General features: G+C 34.3%; 1 protein-coding gene across 1 annotated transcript; it reads right to left on the reverse strand.

The window, feature by feature from the left end:
• Positions 3879–12062, reverse strand: LOC18601798 (kanadaptin). Its single transcript, XM_007032861.2, has 12 exons — positions 11529–12062; positions 11337–11422; positions 10256–10335; positions 9565–9620; positions 8863–8911; positions 7752–7898; positions 7114–7209; positions 6797–6910; positions 6497–6630; positions 5923–6164; positions 4568–5380; positions 3879–4424 (listed from the first exon to the last, which is right to left on the reverse strand). Exons 1-12 carry the CDS (start codon positions 11867–11869, stop codon positions 4375–4377), a joined length of 2208 nt encoding a protein of 735 aa, XP_007032923.2. The 5' UTR covers positions 11870–12062; the 3' UTR covers positions 3879–4374.

A 12586-nucleotide genomic window follows, 5' to 3' on the forward strand; every position in this document is an offset into this window, starting at 1 on the left:
TAAATAGTCAGTTTAATTTTCTGTAAAAAGACAATAAAATCTTGTATCTCTTTATTCTTTCTTTATTTGTCTGGATTTGTTGTATTTTCAATTGTATTTTTTCTCTGTTTAAGTACCTTGCTCCCTTTCTTAATGGATACATGCTAAGTTTTGGATTCAGTTATGTTTCCTTTCTTGATTTTAATGGAGGATGTCTCATTTTCTTTGTGTAAGAAGAATGAAACAAATAAATAAATATGAGTTAAGTGAGAACTCCCGCACCAAGCCAGCCTATTGTGTAGACAAGGCTGGTTTGGTTATTTGAAACTCCTCCAAGCATTGGTTCCCTAATAACTAAGGCCGGGGGTAGGGTTTTTTTTTTGGAAAAGCATTCATCAGATTTCATTAGAAAAAGAGAATGAAACTTTCCCTTTTCAAATAATAGAAGGAGACACAAAACAGGGATTAAAAATATTGGTTAGTATCCCCATTTGCTATCTACAAAAAAGACAATCCCCATGCTATATATAATTTCATAAGAGGGGGTCAACCACAATAAATCCATTTTCTTGTGTACAAAAATCTGCTAGCAATAATATTAACCAATTTAAGGTTAGAAAACATCACAGGGAAAAAGTTTCAGCACAAGGGGTAGACCGAGGCATTCCTTCATTACAGTAAACATCACAGCTTAATTATCACCACAACAGCAAGCATAGTGTACCTAGCTAAGGCACGGGGTGCTTAACAACAATCATAATTGTCACAAAAACTACTCCCTCCCTTATATTATCAGTTCAAGGACTAAACTCCAATCTTAACCAAATTTCAAAATGGAAAAACAAAAAAAAAAAACTAAATCTGTAATAAATTTGGCAACTTTAAAATCATGAAAAGAAACCTATAACCAGATCCAAAACTCAGCACATCCAACACAAATGTGCAGTTTTTGTACCCATTAAAAAAGGAACAAAATACTTAAATGGAGAGAAGATACAACTCAAAATACAATCAATCCACACAGATAAAGAAAGAATAAAGAGATAAATGATTTTATTGTCTTCTTACAGAAAATTAAACTGAATATTTAATCTGTTAATTTTTATGGGAATTAAAATAAAATACAAGATCTTATACCAAAAAAAAAAAAAAAAAACTTCAAATGTTATGTGAGAAATAATTATACCATAAAGAGTGTACGTGAACTTTACTTCAATTTTTATATAGGTGAGCTTGTGATGGGTCAAGGTCGAATTTCCTCTTTGTAAATCCTTGGTAGTCTAAGAATTTTTAGGTGTTTTCTAACTTTTGACTGCTGGCACGTGGGCAAAGAGTGTTGCTTGAATTTCTGTGTCAAGACTTCGAACATCACTGGTTAAACCAAAAAAACACAACAATCATTGAAAAACAATGAAGAAGGCCAAAACACTTGCAATTTGTCATGAAACTAGCCGAAGGTGACCTTGACCCGTAATGTCCTTATATGTATATGGTATGTCTTAACACTAAAATTATGAATTTATGAGCCAAAACAGAACATGTCTTACTCTTCAGCAGCGTGGCAAGAATTTGTATTTCCATATTTTCTGTGGTCTTGTTAAACGATTAAAAATTATATATATATATATATATAAGTATTCAGAATATAGATATCAACTTTTGTATCACTCCATCGTTAACAATTGACAGGTGAAAATGGAAAGCAATGAAGCAGGATGGAGCTGCAAAAGATTGATATTTGTGCCTAAATCCTATGGACATAAATTAAATTCAAACACACACCCAAACATTTGACTAATTGATTAGTGAATTAGAATCCCCTTCCTTCAATAAAAAAAAAAAACTAAACTCAATCAACAATATTAAAGGAAAAAAAAAAAGACAAAGACATTTAATGAAAACAAAAACAACATGGCTATCAGAAAATAACATTATAATTGCCTTGATTATAATTGCAGATTGCAGCTTCACCCCTTCTGACAATTACCAGAGCTAAACATAGAGCTGACCACAACCGAATTAAATCATGTATCTTCATTACTCATTGAGTTATTCCCATTACTCCTTACCAGCATGTTCTTCTATTCATCTGTAAGAAACTCCACCTTTGCTTTGCTCACAGCTATCGAGAGATGACCATGATGCTTGTTACAATCAGTCTTAAACAATGGCTTTTGAATGATTAGCTTCTCATCAGTTCCTTCCATGTCTTTGATCATCTTCTTTAACCTTTCAGGCAGTACTGCTTTTGCTTCCTCAGTTGGGGTTCTTTACTTCACTGGTTTCACCTGATTCAACGCAACGTTTATGACCCCTCTTTTCCACTATTTCCATCTTTCCTATAGAACTTTGGCTCTGTGAGAAAACAGCAAAAGGGTTTCTGATTGAGACTTGCTCAGTTTTCCATTTTACTTGAAATTATTCTCACACAATTTGTATACTTTTTGCTCATGAGGGGAGGTTTCTTGCTGAAGGGGTTATCCCTGAGTTTGCGTACATGCCAACGAAAAGCCACACGTTTCTGCTTCTTGATAGCTTCTTCATGGACTAGTGTGGCTTTCTTGAAGGAATCAGGCGAGTTCTCGACAGCAATATCAATCTTCAACCCTTGTGTTTGGCTCATTGTTTGCTTCATCAACTTCTCTTTCCCCAACTCTTCCCGGGCAGCCACTGCAACCTCTACCAAGCAGTGGAAGGCGGTCCAGTCTTCCTCTTTTTCCTTACCCTTAGAACCCTCGAAACCCTTCATCTTTGCTTTCTTCTTCTTCTTTCAAAGGTTTTTTATTTTTCACTCAATTAGCCTAGGGTTATTAGCATTAGAGAATAAATAAGCAGGGGAGGGAAGGTAATAAATAATGAAGGAACGGACGTATCATGATTTTCAAGTTAGATCGGAACTCGTATTTTCTTTAAAACCCTTTTCCTGTGACTGTAAGGATTTGGAGATTGAGTTTTTAGGCTTTCCCTCATAAAAAAAGAAGAGGTTACAATGGGAAAAGAAAAACAACGAAAGAGTCCCAGTTCAACAAAATAATATACTTTCTGATTTGGATATACGAAGAAAGAGAAGTACAGAAGAAATAAATCACATAAACTTTTTCTTTTTTTTTTTATTATTTTCTTTCATCTTATTCCTTTACCTATATACTATGCAGTGGTAAAAGATAACTTAATTTCTTCTTCCCTGTTTTATGGTCTAAGGACGAATAAACAACCATGTGATGTGCAGTGCAGCAATGTAGATAGTGTCCACCAAAAAACAAAGAAATTAAGCCCTCAGAAAATTGCATTCCTTATCAATGTTTGTTGATCAGCACCTCCTTGAGTTGAAGATAAGGGTAGTAAGATAGTACTTACTTCAACTTTTAAGAACTAAAACAATGGATTAGAGGAATCTAATCCATTATTGAAACATTAAATTTCCAAAGCCTTCAAAATCCTGGTTCCATCCATTTTCAAAGCTTTCAAACAAAAATTCTTTTAGATTCTTTTTTTCTACTTAAGATTTTTGGAACAAGGATGAGTAAATTTTTTTCTTTCTCAAACAAAATATGTTTAAATTAAAAAAAATAAAATAAACATAAGAAAAATCTTTATCTTGAAATATTTGTGGTATTGAGTCTCAATTTTTTTTTAACTGTTGTTGACAGTAAAAGAACCAAAAATATCATTTTAAAACAACATGAGTCAAAATATCTTTTTAAAATAATTGAAGGGAGACTTTTAAAGTTTACGCTATAAACTAATCGGCTTTTGAATCTCTCCATTTGATCCCATATTCAAAGTCTTAGTCCCTTTTGCAACAAATGAGGCCTCCATTCCTTATTTCAGACCACAGCCTTCATACCAAGAAGTTTCCAAGTTTACATCCAAGATTTAAGAGTAACGATTCCCAAAGGTACAAAATCTTACTTTGTATAGCTGACTGATGAAGATACAGAATTCGCCATGGTTTGTCATGGCAGAGAGCTCAAGTACAAAGTACAAAATCCATATTTTCTATTGGACAATGGTTTATCCATGAACAGATCAGCTCTGCTACAATGCAACTCCTAGTTCCGTAGAAGTTAGAAGAGACTGCAAAAACAAATTATAGCTTTCTATTCATTATCGTAAACAACTGTTTTATGTTAATTTTCTATCTCATACTTTTTCTTTTTCTTGATTCGAACTATTGCATCTATCTCTGTTCATTGGTATACATTTCCCAAGAAAAAGTTACAACCAATGACTGAAGGTTCCTCCCATTCAAGTCAATCCACAACACAGAATCCCCACAAGCAGAGGTGACGGTTTGCCACCAAAGAGCCAACCCCATAAGCTCAAACTTGTCACAGTATCTTGCAAGGCCATTTTTGCACCTCTAACCCAAAGATTATAAGACAAGCATGTGAGTCAGTACCCATATCGATCATTTAATGTAGTTCTCCCATCACCAGATTGCCCTGCAAGGAACATGAAAAAATTGCAATAAAGTCACGATGCAAATCCAAAAGAATAGAATCACTTTGCAATCCATTCAGCAGTAAGATGCTACAGTAATACTGAAATTTCAGGTTCAATTGACAATAAGCAAAAAATAGAGTACCTTCAGGAGGAACCCAAGATTCATACTCTGGATTACTATTGAGAAATGAAGGCTTCTCAGGACCCATCACTCGTTTTGGCTTTTTCTCTTTCTTTTTTAATTGATTTCGGGCCAACATTTCAGGGGTTTCATGCAATTCCTCATCCTCTGCATGGTACCCTCTAGTGTGCTTCAACAACAGTGCCACAGCATTCTGTGCAATTTCTTCAGCTCCTGTAGAGGATGACGTAGATTGATCGGAGGCTTTGTCATCACCTTCAGATTTCTCAACCTGTTTCTGTTTCCTTATAATTAGACCAGAGGCAGTAGTTTCAATTCCTGAGGGGCCTTTAACCGGTGGATCATCAACACTCCCAAGTACTTTCTTCCTATCTTTGTAATCAACAAATTGGTCAACTTTATGTGTTTCTACTTCTACTTCTTGCTGTGACTCTTTAATCTCCTTGCTCTCAACAGCACCAAGCCACTGGGGCTTTGCAACAGTATAGATAGCCTTTCTAACCTCAGCTGTATCACTAAGAATATTCTCTTCTGGTTTCTTGCTTGATTCCATAGAAACATCTGCAACTCCCTCTTTCTGCATGGGAGAATTTGCTGGTTCTGTAGATGTACTGATTTTGGGTTCCAATGGAGGCTGCTTCTTGACAGCAGCAGGAGTTCTAGATTTGTCAGGTGCTGGTGCTTGTGCCTTTGTATCCCTTTTCTTAGCAGCTTCTCCGGTTGGATCAGCAATCTTCAACAGGTAGAAGATCCGGTCCAACTCAGACTGAAGGGCAAACAGTTCCTTCTCAAGTTGCACAGTCCTATCAAGCACTGATAGAAGAAAATAGGAAATCAGCCACTTTTGCTAGTTGCATCTCTCTATTTACCTTTCTGCTTTCTCAGATGGCTAAGAAAGTAAAACAAATAGACGAAAAGATGAACATGGTTAAAAAATGAGCAAATAGCTTAAATGTACCCAAATTCAAACACAGTCGCTGTGTAGAATATTAAGTTCCTGACTTTTATTATCAATAAAACTCAGACATTTGGCCTTTAATTGTTAAAAATAAATTTTGCTTTATGCAAGGGTTACCTTTTGCTTTTTGCTTTTTGAAGGAAAAAGGAAGTAGCAAGAGGTTGCAACCAAAAGAAGCATTAAAAAAGAAAGAAAGAAACACACAAAAGCTAACGACCACAAATAACTGGAAAAAGTTTGAAGAAAGACCAGAATCCTAATGCTGATCATATCAAAACATGTAATCTATGATTTGGAAATGATCAGAGTGATGATTCTTTGCATCATCAGCAATCTGCATCTTTTATGTGCAGAACTTTTAGCAATATATTTTTACAATTTATAAAAGTTATCTCACCTAGCTGGGAAGAAAGCCCAGACATGTAAGCATCAAGTGCATCTCCAGCTTCTGTTTCTAATGCTGTTTCTGATGCCATTTTGTTCTCCTCACTTAACAGCAACTCCTTCTTGTCTTCAATTTCTTTCATAATGGCATCTCTCTTATCAAGAAGACTATCAGCAGTTTCAATAGACTGGGTTTCACCAACTTTCAGCACAGTAGGTTTCTTCTTTGTCCGGTCATAAAATTCATCATCATCACTGAAGAATCACAAATCATTGCAAGCGTTAACTATTAAACTAGTTTCACAATTGAAGAATAAACCAGATGCATATCCTTATCATATGCTTAAAGAAGGGAAGAAACTTTAAATAAAATCCTCATAAAATTGAGAAATGTAAATGCAATAACTGCTAATTACAAATATGTTTTAGATGAGTACATAAAGCAAATAACTAAGAATATAAAAAGATTTTGCATGCATTTCAACAATTTTTGCACCAGAGGCAAACATAAAATCTCTTTTTTGCTGTTTTGATTTATCCTCAAAGATTTCTGTTTCCATCGGGAATTTCTCAAAAGGATAAATTACCTTGAAAAGTCTTCATCATCATCTTCTGGCCCTCCTTTCCTCTTACCATGAGATATCCTTCCAGCACGTGCACCTATGCTTTCACGAATGCTTTCATTTAGTGTCTCTTCCAAGTTTTCAAGCTCTTCCATTATCTACCAAAATTGTATGAACTAGCGTCAATACTTTTCTTTAATTTCACTTCACAGTCAAAGGGAAGAAGACGGCCAAAAAGAAACCTTATGGCGCAATCTCAAAGAATCGAACCATATACTCCAGGGGAAAAACATCAAACTCCAATCAAAATAACTTTCAATATACCTGTGTTATCCTTTGTTCATTCCTAAGAATCTGAGTTTGCTGGCCCTGTGTTAACCCGCCTTGAGCAATATCTTTGGCACGTATTGCATCTATCTCTTTCTTCATATGACCAATCTACATCCAGAAGAATGAATTGTAAATGATAAAATAACAAGCACTGAAACTGACATGAAAAAAATGAGAAAGTGACACCTCTAAGTCCAATTGAAGGACCTAGAAAGAAAGTTTAGACAACTAAACTGAGCAGCATAAATGAGGAAAAAAACTATCATTATATTTATTTCCTGAGAAGAATTCACAAAGAGAAAAGGGCTTGCCTTCTCAGTCCTTTTTATTATCTTATCACGGGTTTTTTCCTGCTTCTCTGTAAGCTGTCCTTTGTAGGTTTGCCAAGTCATTTCATCAGCATCGTCCTAAATATCCAAATGACTTCAGTGAGTAGAAAAGAAGAATGACAAATTATCTGTTAGTCTTGCATCAAAACAATATGAATTTGGGATTTAACAGGCAAATTTACAATATATCAGGCATCAAGTAAACATAATACACTCTATAAAAAGAAGTGAAAATGATAAGGCAGCCTATAATAAATTGATATGCATCACTAAGGCATTTGAATCAGCAATAAGACTAAATTGCCAGCGAGGAAGAAAGTCACCAAATTCTTGATATCTATCGAATTGGTTGCTGATAGATTGATGCAGATCCTCAAAGAAGTACAACAATTTCGTGTTTGCACTCATCAAAATTTTGAGTGAAAAGTTGAGATCTTTCTTTGTTTAGAAAAAAAATAGTTCTAATATCACATAGAAAATCAACAAAAAAATTCCTAGTTAACAGAATTATATGTATAGCATAAGATGTTAATAACAAAACAACCATACAAAGTTGCGTCTAAGCTATTTTATTAGTTTCAAGGTATTTCAATCTGATTAAAAGTACAAGTTACACAAACCTCTGCTTCTTCAATAGCATCCTCTCCAATGCCCCATGAGATACCATCAGCAAGAGATGCTTCTGCCCTTGCTCGTCGAAGTGAAGCTTCCCGGTCTAACATCTCTTCTTGGATCTTAGCGTCTTTCATGATTTTCAAGTCTTTTTCCTACAACAAAAAACCATTAGAAAATTACAGCAATCAAAAACAATAAATACAATTGCATAAAAAAAACAAACCAAAATTCTAATGACTGACAAAAAAACACTTCAGCTATTTCTTTCTGATTCTTTTTCCAGTAAAAGAATAGAATGTATAGATGTTAAAGCCAAAAAGAAGCCTATAATCCAGAACTTATAACTCCACAGAGTACTTCCTCATGACAAATCCAGGAAGAGATGTCAAGTAATAAAAGTAAATATGATAACTTAGTGCCTTTTTCTTTGAAGAAGATACAACTGGATTCTTAATGTTAGTTTTCTGGACCATCACTCCTTCCTTCAAACACTTGCTTCGCATCTTTTTTTTTTAATAAATTTAAAAAAAGAAATGATTCTGCAGGAAAAGGAATCTCTGGCAAGAAATTCATCAACGCACATGAAGTTCAGTGGTTTAAGAATTTTGTAACCCACCCTAGCCACTACTCTCTACAAAATTCTGAAAGAGAGTTCTAGTTAGAATATCTTCAGGTAGTTGGATGCAGCATGTATTAATGAATAAACTATAATGAACATATATGGAAAAGGTGCACATTTTTCTTTTTGGTAGATATGGAGGTACAAAGGGAGAGCGAGGGCCAAGGGAGGGTAACAACCACTAGGCCAAGCCTGAGTTGTTGAACAAGATGATGCATATTTCTGTCTACATAGATGCCACTGCACAGGTATGTACATGTTTTCATAAAATGAACACCAACATGTGATTGAATATGATTATTTGACAAGTTTCATAAATTTTTTTGATAATGAAAACTGATAATTCTAATAAAAAGAAAGATTTGTGCATACAAACAAAAACATTTATAATGAAAAATGTAATTCTCAATTATCTATTAAACACTTAAACCCCTAAATTGAAAAACTAAGATTAAATCAAAGAATGAATAACCAAATAGGTTGCATAAAAGCCTTACCGGTGGCATCAACTCAGAAGGCCCTTGGAAGATATACAAACGAGATGAACTGCACAATAAAGAAAAAGGAAAACAAGATATTCACAAACCCATAAAATTTCCTTTTTCTCCCCCTTTTCTTTCCTTTTTCTTCTATAAGTAAATAAAGAAAACAAATAAGAACATTCAACATATGTATATGAGGTAAATGCAATGTACCACTAAAAAGTTTCAAGAGTGCAGAACAAACTGAACCCAGAGCTATTAAACATAAAACCTACAGAAATTTACAAGCCCCACCCTCCTAACACCCCACAACCCAGCCCCCCTCTTCCCCTAAACTTGCATGTCTATAAAAAATAAATTATGAATGTGCAAGTGAAGAATCTATGCCTTCTATAGCAAATGCTAAATTTTCCCACCATAAAATCTACTATTCCCAACAAATTAGTGCATAAAAGAGCCAAGCTAAATATTCCTTTCGTATGGACTAGGGACAGATGGGTATATGCACATCAGAATAGCATGCAATGCTCAACCTAAATTCAGCTCTAAGACTGGAATAGCCTTTTCCCTTTGCGAAGGATGCCAGTCAAATGAGTAAGAAAAACAATCCAAAGGAAAATCAAATGGCACTGGAAATACAAATGAATGGCATTGAAAAGAAAGATGGAGAAATAAAAATATGAGCAAATCAAGACATGCAAGCAGTAGACAACTTACTGGCCAAATCGAATGACATCACCTACATTTAAGTCCACATAAGTCCTTTTTGTCACCTAATTAAATTGGAAAGAAAAATCAACTTAGAATGCATCACAAACACAAGACATTATAATCTAGCAGCAAGTCCATAAAATTTCCCACATAAAACAAGGATTGTATCAAACAAGCAACTTAGAGAAATTGGGCAATCAAGCATCAAATGATCAAGATAACAAAAGCTTAGTTGTGTTCTCCCTCAACAAGAGATATACAAATCCTGAACAAATTAACAATATGTTTATCTACTCTTTTACTTAACTGACTCATTAAAAAAAAATTATTAATATCGATAACTTCTCCACTACTAGAAGCAAAAATAATAGGAGAGGAAAAAAATTTATGCCAGGAAGCACAGCCAACACTTTCAAACATTGTAAGCATAGCTCTAAAGTATCCAAATGTAATAACCTACAACAAAAATACAACTAATAGATAAAATATTCCTCAAATTTCCCATACTACATGAGATCAAAACTCCAAAAGCAGCACATAACCGAAAGAATAGAAGATAAAAATTTGTAGCATGAAGCAGAAAGTTTGACTGTCTGTATATGTTGCCTTTTGCTGAATTCCAAAACAATTACAGAAACACTTTAGCATGGCATTATGCAACTGATACAACAAACAGAACACTGTTGTGTGGCAATACCTGACTCTTGTTGATAAAAGTGCCATGTGTGCTGCCAAGATCATAAAGATAGGCCTGCCCACTGCTCCTAAACTGAAGCACTAGTAAAGAGAAAAAAAAGTAATTAAATAACAAAAGGAAAAGCATTAACACATTCCTATGGTTAAAGTTCTACTTAATCCTTGCATTACTTGAGATTAAATAGTTGTACATAGAACCACTGCTGCTTCAAGTGCACCAAACATACTAGCAATAGTATTACAAGGATAAAGAAGAGAAAAAATATTTACAAGAATAAGATCTCATTAAAACACCATCTTGTTTAGTTCAGATGCCACAAATTTGTTAGTGGGTTCATCATGAGCAAGGAATTGTAGAATAGAGAACATATGGGAGTAAATTGGAGATCAGAGAATGCTTTCATCATGCTGTCCAAGACAAATCAAGGATCCCAAAAGGCTGGTCATGTATGACAAGCTGCTTCAAGAGGGTATAGAGTTATACATTTAAAAATAAGTTGATCAATCTGTTCACAGGAGTATCACAACCCTTAGATGCTATCATATCAGGTAAAGTAATATGGTTTATTATAAAGTACAAACACTAGCCAGAAGATTTCACCAACTCAGCAAGTTAAATTGCATAAAATACATGAAGATAACTACTTCTTGGTTGGCCAACGAATTGAAATATGTTATCTCCGACCAAGAATGATTGTCTCCAATTTCGATTATTTTCGATATATTTTATGGTTATGGACATAAGACTTTCTTAGCCTTTCAAAATGACCTTGAAAAATATGTTATGCCCATAACCATAATTTTGATGATGTAAACTTTACAAAGTGGTAAAAAAAAAACATTTCGTTTCTGGGGCATCCAACTCATTTGCCATTTAAAACCATCAATGTTAGTACTAAGATAATTGAATCTACTTCTTTAGAATCCCAAGAAATTACCTATTTGCAGTCCTTATCCTATTTTACAAACAAATATTTTCACAAAGACAAACAAAATTTCCAAGTTCACCAACCAAACTTAAGCTATTAATTCCTAACATAACAAATACAGAACAATAACATGACCAAATAAAAAACATTTACCAGCATGAAACCGCGAAATAGTGGGATGCTCAAGCACAAAATCACAGAGATCAACACGCCCAAACATATAAGCTCCCTTCTCGTTCCTACAGAAACAAATTTCGTTATTATTCAACAATTCCACAAAAACAAATAAATAAAAATGAAGGCTTTGAAAAAAAGAAAGAAAGGAGGTGGGTTAAAAATAATTACACTTTAAATTGGTCAATGATGCAGCCATCCTTGAGGATCTCAAGGAAGAAATGGTGAGAAGGAGGACCACTCCACTGAGGGATTGTGTAAGGCACAGGAGATTGTTTTGAATTTGAAGGCTTTTCAATTGAATTTGGTTCTGAATCTGAATTTGATTCCTTTTCTTGGTCTTGCGGGTTTTGGGGGTTAGGTTTTTTGGCAGGAGGTGGAGGTGGAGGTGGAGGACCCGTTGAGGCTTTGGCTGTTGTGGGTTCGGATTCTTCTTGGGTTACCGGTTCCGGTTCCGGTTCCGCCGAGGGGTTAGGGTTCCGGGGAGGCGGTGGTCCCATCGTGGTAGTCATGGTTGCGGGACAGAGAGTAGAGAGGTGTTGCAGAGTTTGGGCAGGCAGAGGCGCCACGCAGGGAGCAATGTTGAACGGAACTTAAGAAAATGGGTCCGGAGTAGGGGAAAAGGACCAAGGAGGGGAAATGGGCGGGTCGATGTTAGGGTGGATCCGGTTTAAATTTTTATAGTATATGCAGCGCAGAAAAATGGACACGGCCCAAAATATAGAATTACAGATTATATAAGGAAAAGACAATATAAATTACATATCCATATTACCGATAGATGTATATTCTAAATATATTAGTAAAAATATTATATTCTTAATAATTCAATAGCCAAAGGATATATTGAGAAATATTGAAATTTTTTTTTGGATTAGTAAGCTGTTTTATTTATCTAGAAAGAGCACAAACAACAAAATTCTTGTTCCTTATTTTAAGGATACGTTTAGTTCGCAGAATAAACAAAAATAGAATAAAATAATTATTACAAGAGAATAAAATAAAATAGTTATTACGTAATTTAATACGACGAATGTAATAAGACAAGAATAATTATTATGATTTATTACAGTATTTGGTTGCTAACAATAATTTTGAAATAAGAAAAGAATAGAAAATAAAAAGATAAAATTTTTTTTATTTTATATATATATGATTATTTATTTTTATTTTATTTTTTAAATATTAATAATTTATAATTTTAATTAAAAATATTAATATTTTAGCAT

The sequence above is a fragment of the Theobroma cacao genome, chromosome 4 (genome assembly GCF_000208745.1).
Source record: "Theobroma cacao cultivar B97-61/B2 chromosome 4, Criollo_cocoa_genome_V2, whole genome shotgun sequence".
NCBI lineage: Eukaryota > Viridiplantae > Streptophyta > Magnoliopsida > Malvales > Malvaceae > Theobroma > Theobroma cacao.